At 44.9% G+C, this 21245-nt stretch overlaps 1 protein-coding gene across 2 annotated transcripts in view; it reads right to left on the bottom strand.

The window, feature by feature from the left end:
* The window catches only part of LOC143370437 (protein-L-histidine N-pros-methyltransferase), a 41058-nt gene extending 25203 nt beyond the window's left edge, over positions 1–15855 (bottom strand). Inside the window, exons 1-2 of one of the 2 annotated variants that reach the window (XM_076815568.1) lie at positions 15447–15855; positions 2554–2765 (exon numbers count right to left, since the gene is read on the bottom strand). In XM_076815568.1, coding sequence (XP_076671683.1) covers positions 2554–2765; positions 15447–15638 — 404 coding nt within the window. In that variant the 5' untranslated portion in view covers positions 15639–15855. The remainder of the gene's footprint in view (positions 1–2553; positions 2766–15446) is intronic. The other variant, XM_076815567.1, reaches the window with a different exon arrangement.
* Positions 15856–21245: the final 5390 nt, after the last annotated feature.

Raw genomic sequence — 21245 nt, 5'->3', positions numbered from 1 at the left:
ACCTGAAACTAAACCAGCAAGTACAAACATCTTCCCCCAGCTACCCTCAAAACCATGTACCTCCACCTCCACTCACCATTAGCATATGATGTATAAAATACACTTTACCCCAACCCCCTCGGGCAAATTTTGCATATTTCACTGATATTTATTGCCCCGCGAATAATATTAACCGTCCCGATGGATTGACTTTTACGAACGTTACACCGACGACGATACACTTCGCCCTCGTTTACGATCAATAAAAACGGCCCGGAGAAAATCCATATTTCATCGCGAATTTATCCCCCTCGAACGGTCTGCGCGAGCCTGGCCCAGGGACCGTGAACCCGTCCGCTTGGTAATGCGTTAATTGCTCAATCCGGCTGACGAGCAGCCACGAAGAAACTTCTACATCATTCTAATTCATGAAGCGGCCGCGGAGCTGTTCCGCCTAGTAGCTCGGGCCCAGCCGTGCTGGATTTTAATAAACGGTTCCCCCGGCCAGTCCCATATACACACCGAGCCGCGGAGGTGTTCCTCTTGGTAGCTGTCAGGGCGACGCAGTCGGTGGAGGTTAATCACCCGCGTTGGATTTTAATAAACGGTTCGGGGGGCAAACAAAGCTGGTCATCAATAACCATTCCTCTCGCCGTCTCTCTCTCCATCGCGCGCGCGCCCTGCTGGCTGCTCCTATCGTCTTCTCTGTTCGAAGGGGCCCACCTCACGCAGCCGACCCCGGCCACGGCACGGCCATGCCAGGGCCTTTGCCACCAGCTTGTCGAGCTTCATCGGACAGCGAGATAGGCGGAGATCGTATCTGCGTGGTTATTAATTAACCGGCGAGAAGGGAAAGCCTCCTTTCATCACCTCGCGAACGATCTCTGCCTTCGCTCGGACCTCGACTTACCCTAGCTTTCTACGGGCGAGTGCTGGAAAAGGGGGTGTTTCCTCATTCTTTCCGGGTGTATTAGTTTTTTTTTTTTTAAATTGTTTAGTCGATTGATCTTCATGTACTGGGGACTGTGAATGAAGTTTGATGTATGCGGGGTTAATCCTTGGGTGTGAGGTAGGATTCTCGCAGGGGGTTTATGGGAAGGGTTGCGCGTTGATTTTAGAGGAAGTTTGAGGATAGATGTCACATTCATGCGAGGCATCTGATTGTTTAATGAATGTGTAACAACGAAAATTGTCTTGTTTGCTGGAGGTTTAAACGACTTCTCTAGACACTCTAGATTTCTATCAATTATTCAGTTGAAAAGGATAAGTTTCTATTGCAAGTTGATAAGATTTTATGACTGAAAAATATCGCTCTGGTAAGTGAAAATATTTCAGCTGCCAATATTCAACGTGTAAGTGACGAGTCAAATTAAGTAGAAAAGTCCACGTGAGTAACTGCCAGATAATGTTATCTGACAGAATGTTTTAACTAGTGTTGTTAGAATGAGCTTGGAGCCGTGAGCTTTAAGAGCTCGAGTCGCGGTTCAAACTCTAAAGGCTCGAACCTTTAAGGCTCGAACCCTGTAGCCGTGAGAGCTCTAGCCTTTAAAGCTCGAGTCTTCAAGCTCGAAGGCTCGAGTCGTATAAATTGTAAGTGGTGAAGTGAATATGTTATTCGGTTCCCTTGACGATTGAAACAAAATTGGTTAAATCGCCTTTATAATCTGCTCGGTTAGCTCAGTCGTAACACTGGTGTTGTACGACAATGATCAATTAATTTTATGTTGAGAAACGTTCAAACCAAGAATGCAGTGAGCAGGAACGCTACAAATGTTATAAGAAGACCAGATAATATACTGAAATTTATATTATAGCGATTGTGTTGTTCTTTTTGTGTTTTATCATAATTTTATCAAAGAGTTTTGTTACAAATGACTACACTTACAAAAAATACTATTGTATAGTTTTGTACTTTTATTGTATTATTAAAACACAATCCAACTAATTAGTGGAACCATCAAAAAGCATTTTACTCTGTGTTTAATTTTAACGTTTTACAATAGTGGTTGCACAAAATAAGACATAATATCAAGGACTTGGAGTTAACTTCATTACTATTAAACACAAGAGCCTTCAGCTTCGAGGCTTGAGCCTCAATGCTTGAACCTCGAACTTCGAGAGCTCGAGCTTCATATGATATTAGCCTTAAAGGCTGAGTCATTAATGTTAAAGCTTTGAAGACTCGAGCTTTATACAACACTAATTTTAACCCACACCTACTCGTTTCACTGCTCTGATGTTGCCCGAAGTTATGTAATCAAGTACATATCGTAGTTTGCGAATAACTATTGAAATGTCCCACGACTAGAGCTATAATTTTCAGGGGGGTAATTCTTTTTGTTACGAGAGATTTGCACGTTACAAATTGTCCCACAAATTTCTGCAAAACATGTGTATCAACACTCCCCACGAGTACACCGAGCGTCGTATTTGGTATGAATCTTAAAAACTGAATTGAACGTGAAAGGATCAAGCGGGGTAACGTAATAAAGGACGAGCGGGAAAAAGAATGGGGGAATTAATGACGTGCGGATTCTGCAATTTTTCGAAGCTCGAGCTGGTCGGTACACTCACCCATTTATGGATGTGCGGCTGATGAACCAGGACAAAGCAGATCTTGCCAGAGAATGCCATGCTTGCAACGGCAAAGAGTCTGATCTCTCGGCGGATTTCATTAGAAAGATTTCGGCGGTTTTGTCAGGCTGGTCGTGCTGAGGCCCCGCTCCAAGGGGAATCCACAAACGGACCAAATCCTCGCGGACTTTGGTGCTGTCTACTTTGTACCACTGTAACAAAAACCAGGGCCGTATTGATAGTTTCTGCAGGCAGCGCGGGCATCGTTTCTGTGTTTCAACTTGAATCCTGAATCCAGGCAGCTGCTACCAATTAATCACTGGCAACGAAAAATAAGGTCCCTCAACTGTCATAACAAATAGAAGAGCAGTGGCGATGGCCCTCGAATGTGTCAGTCGTTCTCGTTAACTGAGAATTCTCAAACAAAAGATCACCACCCAAATTCTATAACTAGATTAGAGGTCTACCATCGAGTCACCACTATCACACGCCTGGCAACCAAAGACATGCCTCCTACAAACGTCTGCAGCTTCCCTCGCCGTGCACCGAGGAAGGAAATTTCAAACCGCCTGGCCCCGTCGCCGTTGACAATTGCACCGCGCAGAAAAAAACCTCCCTCGCGAGTTCTGCAATCACCGCACAGGATGAATACCTCGATCCGCGGCGCGCTTGGCCGCAAATACTCACCGAGCGGTGGCCGTACTAGCGAATATTTTCAATTTCGCTGGTAATCACGACACGCGTAACGACCGCGGAGGCCGTGAGGTACCCGGCGAGGCCCGCGACGAGTTAATGCGCCGAACGGAGTGGGCCCCGGCGGAGCCCCGCGCGATTCATTAACATCCCGCAAGGTGTCCGGCAAAAAAGCGTTTCTCGCTTCATTATCGGGTGGCGCGTATCGCGACATTAACGATATTCCTCGGTGCCGAGGCGGTTTCGGCGCGGAACCGCAAAACAGTCGGAGAAGCAATTACGCTGACCGGTCCCCGCCGGTGCCAGGGCTGGGCCGCCTCGCTACACGACAGATATCCGATTTCACCGTCAGCTTCCGAGAATGAGAACCAATTACGCGGCTCCGGGGGCATTAAGGAATCGATCTAATTTGCGCGCGGTGGCGGCTCTTAATGGCGAGAGCCGGCCGATGAAATTATACGAAAATGTAATCAACGCGCTTTTTGTCTCGTCTCGCTCCAAGGGCAGGGGCGTAATTAGGAATGCTTTTGCGCCTCGCGACGGGGGACACTTGTTGCTCCCTCCACCTCGGCCCTCTTCCACACGGCCTCGCATCCCTTTCCATCTCCCTCACGGCGATCCTACGTTTTCCTGCTCCTCCTACTCTTTTCTTCCTTTTTTTTTTTTTAACCCTCCGCTGCCCCCTTTATACGCCGGCCCCCTCGCGCCGCTTCCATCCAGAGAGAGCTGGAGAAAAAAACGCACGCACGCGGGGAGGGCGGGAGGGTAGGGCCGGGGTGGGGAAAAAAAGTGTGGGTCGAGAGATGGAAGGACCCAGCCACAGAAGGAGAGTAATTAACGCCGTGGCGGTGCCCAGGTGCGCGGCCACTAAGAAGTCGTTTATGGATTGCTCGGCAGCCGCGCCGTACGCGGCCATCAATTAGATTCTCTAATTAAAACAGTCCCTCTCCACGGCCCGCGGGAATTAACTCTGGTCGGACCTCTGTAATATTCTGTCGACTCTGTCATCGTCGGCTGCGCGGTTGTTTCTTCTTCTTATTTTTCGTTTCTGAAAGTGGTTTTTTTTCTTCAAATCGCCGGGGAACCGATACAATGTGCCGGGATGTAACGCGCCAACGGACGGCAATAAAAACTTAATTACTGCAAGCGTATTTCAGTTGCTCCGGACATTCATTAGTTTCGACAATGTGTGGCGGGTATTGTACGTTAATTGAAGAACATGTTGGTATGGAGAAAGGAAGAGCAACTCGTGCCTTTCAATCAACAGATTTTTAAGAAATCAGAAGTCTTGAGCTATGCGTAAGAGGGTTGGTGAAGTGCTCGGGAGATAGACTGTTTATTAATCACCAAATTGGATTATAATGTCGTAAGTAGCCGGGTGGATTTGGAGATTTGGCGCGCCTAGGCTGTCATCAAATATTTTAATTTAAAAGAGTCGAGACAGTTTCAAAATTAATTCAATATGGCAACTCACATATGAGTTATTTATTATTGCTAAGTCGATATAGGTACGAAAAAGAAGTGAATTGGTTTTAGAGCTGTCTCAAGCCTTTGTGTTTAAAAATTTCTCGATTTCTTTCGCTTTAAATTAGCCACTTCCCAAAATTTATCGCTTCCTAAAATTTGGCGTCCCCAAAATGTCGTCCCCCCAAATCTTCTGCTCCCCAAAATTTGTCGCTCCTCAAAATTTGATGCTCCCCAATTTTTGTAAGCGCTGTTTTTCGGATAATGTAGTTTCTCATATATTAGAACATAAAAGTGCCAAATTTTATATATTAAAAATAAGTTTTCAGGTTTCTACCACGAAAATCGATATAGTTCTTCAATTGACATTTGTATTAAATTTGTAAAATTAAAAAAATTCATTTCAGTAGTTTCGGCCATAGAATCGCAAAATTTCCCCACTGTGAGACTCAACTATTTCCGCGATAGGTATGGATACGCGAAGCACACGTGGAGATAGAATAAAGACACTTGCAACATCTTCCATGCGCATCAAAGTAAGAACATAGAGAGATAATGATTAGTTTGCACATTGACTTACAAGGCACACGCTTTCACAAACTGTCGAAGCTGTCTGCCCTGACAAACAACACGAGCACATAAACCGGCACAAAAGATTCAGATAAATAGTGCACGCGACGGGCACTGGCGACGATTGGGAAACGCACGGGCGCGTAATGAGGAAAAACTGAATAAGAGATCAAGAGGAAGGTGGCGCGCAATTCTCGGTGCATCTATCCACGTAATGAGCCATGAAACTCGGTTATTATTCTAACGAACGTCTGATGACCTTTCGCGGGTAATTGAATTAGACCAGCAACAGGGGCGAGGCGAGCGAAAGGATATGAAAGTCAGCGTGCTGGGCGGGCGAGGGGGGGTTACCGTACAATTTTAATTATAGCTGCCAGCATGCATCGCTAATTGCGAGTAGCTGGCCCTCCGCCTCCGTCATCACACTTTGATTCGACTTTTTCTCGACTTTTTCTTAGCGAATTACAAATGGCTACCGGCGCGTTCGCGCGCTGCCGGACAGCATTCCTCTTTGTGTCATTAGTGGCGACTTTCTGTGGCGCTGCGCAGACGGGGGACGGAATGAATCGGGCGAAGGGTACGGAGGAGAAGAGAATCAGATTCGCACACCTTCCGTGTAGTCTACGGTGCACGCCACCAATCGCCATCCGACTCGGCTCGGACAACAAGTAGCCAACTCGGAAATCACAGCCATCTAAATCAACGTCTCGCGACGCACCGACAAACAACAGAAGGCCTCGATCTTTTCGCGATGGTCTCGCACTGTTTTTTCCCCCCTATTCTTTCTTCTCATTGCCACTAACGAAAGCCGGACGCACATATAAGGTAAAATATTCGAGCTGCCCTCCGGACGTACTAAGCAACCAATGGAACGGGGTATCGCGCGAACAACTATGCGAACCTTGATTCTGATACGGCTGAATTCCTAGGGAATTTCTTGCCGAGAAGGCTCGGCTTCGTTGCTTCCGACGTTGTACCGTTAGAGATTATAAGAACGTGATTTAAATAAAAGTTGCGGTAATTATATAGAAAAGGGCACACCGATTTTGATGACCTTGAAATATGTTGCGAAGGTCATCATTCTAAACAACTTTTTCCTATACATGTTACCGCCGCTCGGCCTTAGTTTCCGAGATATTCGCAAGAAACTTTGATCGGTAGTTGGTTTGGGTCAGATGGTTTAGGGCCCTATAAATAACAATCTAGCTAAATCATCAGTTAGGTGGGAATGTTTATTATTTGTTTGAAAAACACCATCCATATTGTTTTACCACCCTTAAAACTTTCACCTCGGCCTGCAAGGGTTTTTGAAGCCAAAATTCGTATTCTGGGGTTTCTTCAAATGTAGAAAGCGAATATGAACTGTGTTTTGTAGAGAGAAATTGTTTACAACCACGTTATTTAGAACGAATTACACATTTTAGGTCCTAACATCATCATTTCTGAAGATAGAATTATTTTAATTATGTATAAAATTTATGCAAAGTTGCAAATATTTACAGCTATAACTTGTGGATACGCACTCTATAAAGTAAATAGAACAAAACAGCACAAGAATTTTCAGGTTCCATGAGATTTCTGGACATCTAGAGCTTTTCCAACGAAAGCTATTGAAAAAAATCACCATTTTCATGATCATATTTTAATTCTGTTCGTTGGAAATTAAAGTACTCATGGCTGAAGCTTGATTTACTACTTACCATATCATTCCGGTATCTCTGACTCAATAGCTTGTGGTATGACCATTTTGGATGGTCATGATTTTGGACTTGTGTCTCGCTAGTCCATCAATACAACCACTGTACCGGGGGCCGCCAACTTCTGGGCGATTTACACACTTTTATCTTCATTCTCTCAAAACTTGGGCCGCTAAACCATCAAACCCAAACCATCTACCGATCACAGTTTTTTGCGAATATCTCAGAAACTAAAACCGAGCGGTGGTAACATGTATAGGAAAAAGTTGTTCAGAAGGATGACCATTACAACATATTTGAAGGTGATCAAATTCGGTGAGACGTGGCCTCTTCTGTATAATTACCTTAGTTACGCATTTGTATGAAGAAACTAGTTTGCCGAAGCATTTCCCACCTATGCACTCCATATAACGCAACCTCCGTTAATTCTCCAACAGCAGTGATCCCATTACGATAAATATCGCGATCTCCCCGTTTCACTTTCGTTAAGGTCGTGCATCAAGCATCATCCAAAGCGCGCGATTCATTGTCAGTGACCGTAACACCTGTACGGCGAGGGGTGCATCAATTTACGTTTATCGATCGCCAGTAACGAGACCGATACGTATTGTTCCATGGAGTAGCAATTACGCGACGCGAAGGGGTCGTTTGCCCTCCTCCCAGTTGCCCGCTCGGTATCTGGGCTTCGTAGAATAAAATGGAGTTCTGCCAAGCCGGAGATCGAATCGCGAGATCTCGGGGATTTCTCCTCCGCCGCCGGTTCATTTCTTTCTCCCCAGTCGGGCTCCTTTTTCTGGAAATCGCCCGTATTCGAGGGCCGAGAGGGGCCCGGAGCACGCGTAAACCTGGCGTAAACTGTGAACAATAAACAACGGCCGTCGAGCGGTTTATGCTTTCGGCGAGGAATACTGGGGATGTTTGGCCGCTCGTACGCGGAGCTCTTCGGATTCCACGGGCGTGTTGGATCGCGAGTCAAACGCATTCTCTTCCTGTGCCATTATGTTATTGCTGGAGGCGGCGGCGGGCGCGAGCCAACGGGTGTTATATTGGCGCCGTGGGAGAGGATCCACGCCATCTTTCCACGTTTCTGAACTTGCCGCGCGATCCCATCGGGTGGATAGAAGGGCCATCAGGATCAAGCTGGTCGATGCAAATGTTACTCTCCCCATCTTAACGTCTCGTTTCATATCTGTGGACGTTTTGGTGGACGGTGGACATTCCCCATTTTCGGCAAGAAGCTTTGCTCTTCCAAGGGGGTTAGAAACCTTTCAACTCTTCCTTCGCGTGTAATTCTTAGCGCCATTTCTATGGATCTAGTATAGGGTACCATCGTGTACTGTCTATCACTTTTCTGTTTTTCGAGCTCCGAATTGGGAGCTCTAGAAGGTTTCCCACATGGATCCCCAGATCACCGTTCGCCTTTCTTTTTTTAACCGTAAGGAAAGATCTTGTTAGCGGAGGACCTTTAAGCGCGCCAGCCGAACAACGGCGCAAAGCAAAGAGAGGGTGCAGGCGTAGAAGTGTACCCCTTTTTAGAAGGATCACGCCGTGAGCAGTTCGGCGGGCGACCGTTGATTGGGAAAGCAGTGGCGTACAGAAGGCTCCGGTGTAACTAACCGTGAGGAGTTTCCATCGAGATCGACGATCGGCTAACGAAGCCAGCCGCGCCTAGAATATCAGTTCGTTTGCGCGAAAAGAGAGGCGTTTCGGCTATCGTAAATCCGCCGGCAGGAGGGTGGCGATGATCTACGAGGGTAACGAGGACATGTAGGTATTCTTATACCGGGTGTAAATCAACTGCGAGCACAATCCTCAGCGGCTGATAGAGTCGCTCGACGAGAGAAATAAACCCTCGACCAAAATCTCGGTAAATAAAATGTAAGAAATTGTAGCGGTTGTTGCATAGGTTGTTATTATGTTCGAACGATCGGAGAAGATCCAGCAATCTTTTTACGCGCACCCACGCAGGGTCGATGGAATCTTTTCGACTGCTTTCCCTGGTGCGCGGCACGATCGATCATGCGTGAAACGCCTGGGAGAGCACTCCTTTTGTTACTTAGATGCGTTCCCTGGATTTACGTCGTCCGCCCGAGGAATATTTCGAGAACGAGCGGATAACGATCTGTGCCCGTCCCGCGGTTTCGTTATCCGATCCGTATAGCCGCGCGGAATAACTTGCAAATTACGATGCGTGCGCCACGGCCGTCCCATCGTCCCCTTTCGAGACTTCTTTCAACGGGCTTTCCTGCGCTTTCCACGCTTTTATGACAGCCTTCTCTGCCCTCGTCGATCGGCCCCGCTCCACAACAGAACCATCCTCTCGTCCTACGATAATGCCGTTTCTCTAATCCGTGGAGTGCCGTGTGTCGTTAATATTTTTTCTTCCCTCAAACGGTCGCGATAACGCGATGCTTGGCGGTACGCTTTATTGCGAGCCCCCGTAAGTGTAGGTTGGCGCACGGACGATCTTCTGTGAGAACGTTAATTTATTTTCCTACGAAGGGTAACACCTTCCGCGTGGCACAACAATTTTACGAACTTCATTTTAACTATGCTACGTACCTAGGTACGTAGGTCCCTAGAAACGTTTCTAACCTACTCGATTTTTCACTTCTTTTGAAGAAATATGTATAAGGAGGTTGCAAGGGCGGAGTTGGAGATTCGGCGCCCCTAGGCTAACAAACGTCTGCCGCCCTTTTCGAGAAATATCAGCAAATATTTTAATTTAAAAGAGTTCAGACACTTTTAGAATTAATTTAAGGGGTCTTTCCACTGTGACGCCCTAATAAAGTACCGCTGTTTGGAACTTTTTTTGTCACAAAAAATGTGTTTACTAAATTGAAGATTTTTTCTATTTATTAATGTGTTTTGAGAATACAACAAAAAAATTTCTAATTTTTGTAATCAGTATGACTGCCGCTATGGCCCGGATTAGAATCACACATTTTCGTTGGTTTTTTGCTCATCGTTTGCGTCGCAGAATGATTAAAAAAGTTTAGCTAATTTCGATAGTTCAAATTTGGACGTCGGCCATTTTGTTAATTCTTCATCAATCTAATTAATCTTAGACCCTGCCATAGCGGCAGTCATTATGAGTACAGATCTTTTTGAGTTTTTTGTTTCAGCCACACGGTTCTTCCAAAATCGACCACGCAGCCGAGACGTCTTTTATTTTACAGCGCATATTACACCCACTTATTTTGGCGCAAGCAAGCATTAAAAAAATATGCAAAAAATAATTTTGTATTATCAAAGCACGTATTAACAAATAGAAAAAGCTTCAATTTGGTAAACACATTTTTTGTGACAAAAAAAAAGTTCCAAACAGCGGTACCTTAGGGCGTCACAGTGGAAAGACCCCTTAACCCTTCGTGATCCCACGGGGTGTTTCGCACCCCAACATATGTCTCTGCCAATATTTCTGTAAATTTTTAGACCTTAAAAATAAAATTTAAAAATTTAGTGCATTTTAACAAAACAATCGCTTTTATGCACAACTGTTTATTCAAATACAAATGTACAATCGCTCAAAACTTAAAAGACTCAAAATAGGAGAATGGTGACTCAAAACTGACGCTGAGGTGTAGTCAATCCCTTGTAACCAATTTGTGATTATAAGAAGGTGTGACCACGAAAAGTTAATATGAAAACTCACACATAAGTTATTGCTAATTTGCTACACAAAGAAGTGAATAATTTTTAAAATTGTCTCAAGCCTCTGTGTTTGAAGATCTCCCTTCACTCTCGGTATCAGAGAAATAGGTAGACATTTTACAGACATAAACATACCGCTACCTTTTCCAATTTCTTTCGTCCAAAGCCGCCCTATGCTGCAGCCTACTTAGCCAACAGGTATTTCTTGCTAATCTGTGCGTTTCTTCCAACCCAATCCTCCTATTCCCCCTTCAAAGTTCTTCCTATTCTACTCATGCAATAGTGTCTGTTATGGCACCGGGCGTTTCTACTTCCCTGTTCTACGTTCCCACGAATAAACCAAGCACCCGATAATGTCACATTCTCCACCGATGAGAAACTAAGTTAACGCAACGAAGAACGCTGAAATCTGCTCGTGGAGCCTTTCCCCATCCCCTGACGCGAATAACGAACACGATAACCGTACCATTCCACGTTAATATCTATCCAGAACGACCGACGCGGTGCAAAACCACGGAACTCGGACTCACCGTCTACCCTTGGCTCCTCAACGAAATACAGAGCGGTTAAAGATGAGCAAGCGGCCGGCAAAAATGAGAAATACCAACGGCCGGGACGTAATGAAATCTTTCATTTCACCGACCCGCCGTCGACGTTTTTTCGCCCGCGACTTTCGAATCGGCCGGCTGGCAGCCCCGACTCGCGCGCGCAAGAACAACGGCGACAAAGCGTATCGTGTGCGCGCAGAAAGAATCCGCCCGAGATCGTGTTCACCGGCGGAACCGGTATCCCCCGCACGAATAAAGACATAAATACGACTGTTGGAGGATCGAGCGGTATACATCCAGAGTCCAGAAATCAGTTTTTCGACGCGGCCGGTCCTACGCGCGGAGCACGCACACGCCGCGCCACGCGCGATCACGCCGAGCTGATAAAACGAGATCCGCCGGCCATCCGGATTTATCGCGGATCCGGCGGAGATCTACCGGCGCGATCCCGGGCCGCGAAAGATTCTAGATTTCGTTGCTGGGCCATAAACGCGGTGGGAGCCGTATCGTCCGCGCGCGTCTTCTTCCCGCCGCAGCGGTCCTGACGGGTTGGTCCGCGCGACCGATAACGGCCACTCTCCGCCACCCATTTCTATGCCCTTCTACGTGGCATAATGAGTACCGTTGCCCCGATATTATTTACATTGTCATTTGGTCGCAGCGATGCGCGTCACGTGCTGTCTCTGGCCGCTGAGTGCCCGCGGTGCAGATTTATCGCACGCGAGGATTTATCTTGCAGCGCTCTTCGAAGTCTATAAATCGCGAGGCGGCGTTATTTCTGCTCCTGCGTGCTTTTGTAATCGCGTAACGGGGCCGTTTCACGTTTACGCCTTGTCCGGTTCTCTGCGTAACATCGCTCGGATACCCTTAGCTCTGTTATTAGTCTCTGGGCACCTGTAGCTTTTCAATCGTTCAGCTTAAATTAGTATCAACAATTTCTCGTGCATTCCTCTTTTGGTAAATCTTGCTGTAAAAACAGGACATAAGGCGAATGTCACAATTTCTGCTCGTGTCCCCATTTCTGCTCATTTCGTATTTTTCTTATTATTATAAGCGTCACGTTTGTACTGTAGTTACAACAAAATAATTATAAATTATTTGAACATTTGGGCGAGTGTTGCACGAGCTTGGGGCTAATCGAAGTGCAGCATATGAAAAACTTTTAAAATGAGAGACTCTGATTTTTCAACCGTGTTTTAGCTGGTAGGAACAGGGTCACTATTGGTATTCGATAATTGGGCAGAAAATAGCTTTTGCAGTAAAAGTTCTTATTCAATAACAAAAACAGATACCGTATTGTGCTCTGGACGTAGATTTTTTACTATTCTTGATTATTTTAAGTAGAAAACAGGTGATTAGGTTTAGGGTCAAGTGAATCACCGTCGTGTCCGCATTTCTACTCACCAAAATTTTAGCAACATAACCCGACAATTCAATACATGCTGTAACCTCTATTTCTATTCGAAGGCATTTCATTTTTTTGTTTATTGTTATTTTATGGTTTACTGTAAGATGTAACTTATTTTAACCCGAAAAAAGAAGATATTATGTGAGCAGAAATTGGTACAAATGGTGAGTAGAAATACGTACATCGCTATTTTTCGTGAGCAGAATTAAGGACATTTAAAACATTACATTTAATTACAAATTACTAGTAGTTAAACATCTTGAAATATCTTTCTTAAATAGTTTTCGACTGGTTGATTTATTATTAAAGAATTAATCAATTACCCTGCAAATTTTGATCGCAAACAAATTTTTTCCACCCCCTTTCCGACGACTAACCCCTTAAATGAGCAGAAATTGGGACATTCATCTTACATAGATGCTACCTGAGCTCGAAATGAACGCGGCGTTCTCTTTATCCTCGCCCCTCGAAGTCAATAAACATTATTGCCACGAGCATCGGTATTATTCTTACGAGGCTGCGCGAGATACGCTCTGCCGCTATTTCGCAAGCTTACGTCGAGTCGTCGCCGAGTTACAAACGCGGGACAGGGCTGACAACGTCGACGCCGACACGACGCATGGAGGCAAGTTAAAATTCCTAAGAAATGGGACACGCGGCGGCTTGGAAGCCGAGAGGCGCAAGGAAAGGACGCGAGCGTTCCGGGTATCTTCCCTCCTATGTACGGGCCTCTTTCTTCCCCTCAGGAGCCTCATCCATCAGTCACTTAATATTTTAAAGCAGCTCTCTCCCCTCGTCCTCCCTCGGCAGGCTTCTCCGAGGCGACGGAACCGACGGCAGGGCGGCCTTTTAAAAACCTTAAGACACCACCGGGTCGACGCATCCACGTCGCTCGGTCTGAGAGTAAAGTTTTCAGACTGCTCGGGGACATTAGACGTCGGCGGGCTAAGGAACACGCGGCACTCGCCGCGCACGAGGCGGGGAGGGAGAGGGAGAGACGTCTCGCGTCGATTTCGCTCGCTGAGGGGTGAAATCTCGCGGGGGACGTCCCTCCGCACGAATTTCAAATTTCTCGTTTCACGGGACCGAATGGGATTCCTTTCTTTTTCCTGCGAGGCACCTGCCGGAGCACGCGGCTCAGCCAGCCTTCCGAATCGATTTGCTCTCTGTCGCGGAGCGAAAGGCTTCTGCAAACACCGATAAAAGCTCCTTTTCTTTCGCCATTCGGCCCCGTCCGCCGCTGGAGCTCGTTGCGCGACACTGCCCTCCGTACGCGCGCCATATTGCAGCCGCGTCGGGCCCACGCGTCCGGGGTGCATCATAATTGGATGGGTAAACGTGGATCGCGAGGCGCGGAGCATTCTGGGTAATAGATGCGCGACGAGAGGAGCAAGATTTTCCGCATCGCGGTGCAGATTACTTCGTGGCGGAGCCTGACATTTAAAAGCGCACACAGCGACAGGGAATCGATATCAATAGCACGCCTGCCTGAAGTCGTGAGAAGAGCCCTGCGAAAGGTGTCCGCGGGCCTGCTCTTAATCTGTTGGTACACGAGTGGCTCGGCCCGGTTCGGGTGGGTCGTGACTCCAAACAGCCAAATTGCAAGCCACCAGCGTGGTGTAATTATAAATAGGGCCAACTCGCGGTTCGCGTATGGAACTAAATACGTGGACAGTGCCTGAAGCGAGCTCGGAGATGTTTCAGGAATATCGAGGACGTAATTGTCCCGTAATTACCGAGAGCACGGTCTTGACTCTTGAGCAGCATCGTTCGAGGAAAGAGGGTTTAGTCAGTGGTTGGCCTTGTGCGGTAATTGTACTAATTATTACTGCTCCCCCCTCCCCCTCCCCATCCCCCTCGAGCAGCTTCTTCCTCCCCCGGCAACCCAATTACCCTGCTGGCCCGTGCGCCACTCGAGTTTCCGAAGACCAGATTCGAGAGGCTTAATTCTCGGAAAGGAATTCCTTACGGAGGTATTGTAATTAAATATAATTAAGCTCGACACCGGCCGAGCGTGCATGCGAAATGTATTATAAGTGACGCGTGAATCGGTTGCATTTGAAATTTTCACCGAGTTACCTTGTGCTCACGGGATGACTCTGACTGCTTTCGTTGTGCATATGCATTTGACTGCATAGAGCCACAAACGGCTATTATACTCCAATTCAGTAACTCCCTGTGCTCCAGTACAAATAAAGATGTAAATCATTTGTATACTTCACTGACGTTATACATATATCTATATATGTCTGTATAGATACTAAAATATTCCAACAACTTCTCGTACACACACTTATCTTTTTCCAACGAAACGAATATAAAAAATAATAATTTGCCACGTGAATGTGCCCCGACATATCAGTTCCAAGCCACCAAAGTGTCCCGTATGAAAAGGCCTTCACGTCCTTCTTAATCGAAACACTCTGATAGCTCACCAATTGTATTTTATCGATATCCACACCCTTCCCCCCCTTTTCCATTACTTACACACCAAACTTGCCTCTACCTAATGAAATATCTTAAATACCAACCACGAGCTACAGAAATGCCTCGTACGAAAAGGCCTTAATACGTTCGTGAAACGTTCATAAGTATTTATAGAAACTCCAAATACCATAAACTACCTTATAAACTAATATACCATACGATTATGATACACAACTATAGCATATCAGATAAAAACATTTGGGATACGAACATAAGTAACGTAACGTTCTGTGGCCGCAATAGCCTATGGTGTTTACGGTCCTGAGACCACAGACGTGACCTCAGGCGGCCACACGGTGAACGGATACGCGCGGTTTTATGGGCAGGGATGCATGAGTGTAGAGAAACGTAACCTAGTTACGCTCCACTCACCAGAGTTTTGTCGTAGGCCTCGAGCTGCTCGTCCGCCTTCTGCTTGTCGTAGAGCACCCTGGCGAGGCTGCCATGTGGCCGGTAACTTCGCACGGCTCTGCTCGTGGGTGCATCCTGACTGACAGCAGAACAGGTAGCCAGGTTCCTGATGTCGCAGGTGCACCGTCGCAGAGGCGGATCCGCGCCCGCCATGCCCGCGAGGAGCACGTTAATGACTGCCAGTCACCGCGCACACATCATATGTAACTGGCCACCGTAATCTCGCGACCGACACTTTGCTCTATATCCAGAAAAACCACGAAAAGGTGACGCAGATCGCGTAAACACGTTTAGCACGTGGCCATGTTGGCAACGGTGGCGACGCCTGCTGGACGACTGGAGAACCCCGTTCTGCGTAAGCAGCCACGGTCGACGATGTAGGAACACCCTGCGAACACTTCCAATCAGCGAAGGCATTGATAATCGAGGCTCGGAATAAATTCATTTTTACGTTTGTACAGACTCGAAGGCTTTGGTAACTTGAATGACAGTTTCTTGCGAATTGTATATCTTTTCATAGATTCAACAGATTCAAGATAAATGTATGTGTACCAATTTTACGAATGGTTGGGTTCAGGAAATATCTAGTTACTTTTGACGATATATCTTGATGAGTTGTGATGATCATTTTTGTGGAAAATGAAGGGGTGTGGGAAGTTTGTTGTTATTTTATTATATCGACGAGAATTGATTGATCTGTTATATTCACTGCTTTCGCTAGGCAATCCACAGGCGCTGATCGTTTAGGTTTCTATGGTATAGTAAGCAAAGATATTCTTCCATGTAGAATAGCATACACCGTACGAAAGAGGTTATGTATGAACCCAAGTCGAAACAAATTATTAAGTAGTATTCCATTCTTCTATCCTCCATATCACTATGAAGTTACCATTGAGAAGCCTCTTTGTTCTCTCTCAAAGTGTTCACAGGTCTAGAAACACCTGAACTTTTGCTGCCATTTGGGAATCACCTAAAATACATAATGCAAAGTAATAAGTACCTACGTAACACACGGCCAGTACATCACGATTGTTTCAATAATCGAGGGACTCTAGGTACGCGCGGAAACGTCGCTCGTTAAGACCTCATAAAAGTTCCACGATAATGGTGAAGCAACGATGAGAACACTCGCGTGTCAATGTACGATTGCGTTCGATCGTGCGTGTCTCCGCGATCATATTCCCCTTTTTTAAGTCGCGCGGTTTAATTTACGCGTGACCTTGATTCGAGTCTCACGTCAGTGCTGCTCGTAAGGGAACAAAGAGAACAGGAACGATCCCGGCGCTGAAAAGGGAACAAAGACAGCAAAGCCTAGATCGCGAATGGGAGAATACGCTAGCAGGAGAGAGGGAGACAGTGCAGAATAAATGACGAAGATGGGCTGATAGGCAGAGGTTAAAGAACGCGTCGAGGTGAATCGCGGAATATCGACGTAGTTCTTGACAGTAGACACAAAACATTCCAGCTTTTACATATTGCGAGCTACGATAAATATTCTCTGTAATCCTCTGCTACTTTTTTACTTTGAAACAGCCGTAGCTATCACTTATAATGATTCCATTTAAATTCTTTTACACCACTTTCGGTTAAATTCTATTAAAAACTGTCCAAAATTGCATTACCAATTCATGTTCCTAATTTTCAGAGGGGACTTCAAAATCGGGTTGCAATTTACGACCCTTATCAGTTCTTTATCAATTTTCCTAAATCTGTCGATAATTTTATAACTCCCAGTATACATCTTTGAATAAATTGTTCGTCAGTTTTAATACAGTAAACTGTTAACTGTAGTTTTTAATGGCAGTCGATGTGCCCGCGTATGTGTAAGCTCTCTTTTAGTGTTGAAATAAATACGCCTTTGAGAAAATGTCTGGCTCCCTGGAGTACACCGATGAATATTTTAAATAGCATATTGACGCGGCGCGCTGCTTCCTCCCTCGTGCTCCCCCGCGCAGGGAACTGATAATTCATTAATTTATGATAAGCTAGCCTCTCGCCTACGACCCACACCCTCTCCTCCTCACCCCATAAATCATTTTCGCCTGTGACGTTAATTGCACGCCGCCCCTCGTTACCGGTAGAAATGAGATTTTTTTTAATTGGCAAATTTTTCACCGTCGCTGACACTGTGACACCCTCGCTCTGAGTTTTTCATTCGCCTTTCCGTACGTTTTGCGACGACCTGGCTCATGGAAAAATGTATACTTTGCGCACGCGACACAAAACACGGAAGCCTGCCTGGCAGGAATAATTGAAATACGCCAACAATTCGCCGCTATCTTCTTCAATATCATACCGTGTAATGCAACAGAAAGATGACTGCAAAAACTGTTTAGACTAACTCGAAGGATCCCACGACGAAAAAAGAATTCAACGACGAGAGAGGATTTTTAAGAAATTAAATGGGCAACTGAGGAATTAATAGAATTAGACGCACAAGGTATCATAATGTTTGGAATAGAAGGGTGATCTTAATTTACTTTACTAGAAATAGGGTGTAGTGTGAAACTAAAATTTAGGGTCGCTACTAGTTAGGGGTGCCAATTTTTTTCAGGAAAATATAGTACTTTACATGAAATAAGAAATATAGTACATTGTAAAAAATATAGTAGCTAGGTACTTTTCAGAGGAAAGCGGTACAGAATAAAATTATATTAAAACAACGACATCTTATTTCTTAGATGTATATTCTTCTGTGCATTTTGCATTATTAATTAATTTATGTCCTTAACAAATATGCCAAAGGCTTGATTTTTTGTGAGAGGTAGACTGGTTCTGTTTCTCTCTTCCCGCCCCTTCACATTCCTTATAGAAATCCTCTCCGTTAAGGGGGTGAAGGTTACTAATTGAAAGAACTACAAGTAGTATATATGTATTGTTTAACTTAGAAAACAGGTGAATTTTATTTACTTGTTAATAGAAAATTAACGTTTGATGTTGCCATAGAATAAGAAAAATAAGTAAAAATTGTAGAATTTTATCGATGTATCAGAACTATAATATTTTTACGTACTATATCTTTTTCTAACAGTAGGTACCTATATAGATAAAAATTATAGTACAATACTATATATTATAGTACGGTTGGCAATCCTACTGCTAGTATATCCAGCAATTAGAATCCCAGTCGCTGCGATTTGGAATCCTCTGGGACGGGACGCGGGAAGTATTTTGAATCTCGAAAGCTGAAAGAAGAATGCGGCCGTGGCGAGTTGCAGTGGTTCTAACTTGTCCACGACATGTTTGGACTGTGGCTGTCACTTAAAGCTTAAACATGTGGTGCGCGTGTCCCCCTTACAAAGCATGCCGTGCCACTGCCTCGTGGTGCATTCCACTGATTCGAATCCCTAATCTTCCCTCGGGCTATTCAGGAGCTTCACATACGTCAGGTACTTAAGGAACTGGGCATTATTGTAATGACATCATATCGTATCTTTTATCAGAAGACGATGCGATCGAGGCCACTCGAATGTGCCACCATGTGCTCGATCATAATTTCGTACATATAATTTATTTATTAAACGGGGAAGGGTCCCCATTAGTGTACACGATTGGTATTACAGTTAAGACGGACAAATCACAAATTATGCAAGTTACTACGAACCGAGTTTCTAAAGCTGCTTATGTTAACATCGAATAAGTCCATGCTTTCACAATATGTATTACCTACACTACATACGCGGTTTACTGGGTCCGAGTTGATCAATGAGGAAATATACTGCTGGGGAAGAAAAGTACGTGTGAATCTAAACGATCTCACAGGAGCATAGAAGTTAATCAACTCAAGGAGTTGAGGGCAATTAATACGGCTGTTAATAATCTTAAAAAGGAAAAGCAAGTCGGCCTCAGCTCTCCTAAACTCAAAGGATCGTAGGTTCAAACGATTAAGGATTCGGATATAGTCGTGGTCAGTAATAATGTTCTACGATTGTGAATCAGAAACCACGGCCAAGTATATTCACTCGGGAATGCTTTCTTTTTTTAAAGGAGTCAGTGCTCCTGATCTTTGATATTTCAGCAGGCTAGGAAGCTTAACTCTTACTGGCCGATTAGCAGTAATATGTAACCGCGCGGCGATATCAACGTTATGGCGAATAATTAGCACTTTCCTGCTGTCTAGATTAATTATGCCGCAGACAAGTTTCTACAAATAATAAAACCCCGTGGTTATATTAGCATGACTTAGCAGTTACGTGATGCTTGGAAATGCTACACACATTTGCAACTGATAATGCTGCGTAATTTTCTTATCTGAATTTTTATAACGTAGGTAGAGCTCCGGAATGGAAGAATATTGTAATTCTGATACTAAGGCTCGGTACGCACGGTTGATTGGCATTTGAAAGCTATGAAACTACTTAGTAACTGTTGAATATACAGTGGCGGACGAAGGAAAGTTTACAACTTTTAAAATCGCACAACTTTTTCAGAATTGGTCCAAGCGACATGCGTTGTTTTTAGGAGCTAGAAGGATTAATTTGCTAAGTAACGTGTTTCGTCGTTTTGAGAAAAAATGCAATTGGTCGGAATAGCAAAAAAAAAAAAATAGTAACTGTCGTCTTTTAAACTTTTTTTTTTGTGAGCCTGTAATAAAAATTCAACATTTATTATTTTTTTTGCTATTGCCACCAATTGCATTTTTTTTTCAAACAACGATACATATCACTTAGCAAACTAATCCTTTTAGCTCCTCAAAAAAACTCATGTCGTTTGGACCAATTCTAAAAGAGTTACGCGATTTTTAATGGTGTAAACTTTTTTTTCCGCCACTGTAGACACTGAAAATGTGCGGGCAAAATAACAACAAGATACAAATGATGATTCGAATTGAAAGCTTTTCCTACAAAGATCCCCAAGGAGATAAAAATGCGTTAGCAAGATTTGTTTGTCCACCTTCATTTCCCCTACTCGACAATGGAAAAATCGAGCGTCGATAAGATATCATTCTCTGTAAGTCTTTATCGAAAGAAGTCGATACACTTGATTGTTATCAATGAACTCGACGTGCAATTAACGTTTTCCCAAGGTACCTACATACACTCAACAACTATTTGGACAGAACTCATTTCTCTAGTTCCTCCTCTGTCTACGAATTTCTTCGACGATACAGATGTACCAATACACAGCGACCAATTAAATACCGATTTAAACACATTAAACTATATACCATTTTTCCACATCGACGATAAAGCTGGATATTCTCTCGAAACCTGTAACAAAGCTGCACTTGTACAAGCGAATTATAAATCACAGGGATAAATGGAAGGCTTTTTTCCACGGCAGAGATATCGTTCGAAAGGGGTAAAGGCTTTGGCGTTCCGTGCTGAAGAAGGGCCTTAACTCGATAAGTCCCCTCGGTATCTGAAGTGAGCTCATAATCGCGAACGAAGCGCGCAACCGCTTATTACAAGCGGGAGCATTGTAAATTTGCAGAGAAGGAGCTGGGAAGCTGGAGCGGGAGCGGGTAGGAGGAAATGAGCGAAGGAGCTGGACGGAGAAGTAGAAAGGAAAGTGGTTGAGGGAGGCCGAGTGCAGTCGAAAGGACAAAGCAGCGCGAAACGTGCCCCTCAGCCATCCGGAGCCTCTCCTTCTGCGTTTGGAAATTTATCGTCTCCCCGAGCGAGAGGAGCGCGATAGCGGTCGCGACGTTCTTATTCCGCAGCGATCGACAAATCCAGATTTCACTGAAAGCCGGTGTTTAAGATAATAAGGACATTTTTTTCTCGCGGGAACGCGTAATTAACCGCGACCGTAGTGGGA

This window comes from Andrena cerasifolii, chromosome 6 (assembly GCF_050908995.1).
Source record: "Andrena cerasifolii isolate SP2316 chromosome 6, iyAndCera1_principal, whole genome shotgun sequence".
Taxonomy (NCBI): Eukaryota; Metazoa; Arthropoda; class Insecta; order Hymenoptera; family Andrenidae; genus Andrena; species Andrena cerasifolii.
The sequence above is the reverse complement of the archived record's forward strand: the minus strand, read 5'-3'. Positions and strand labels throughout refer to the sequence as shown.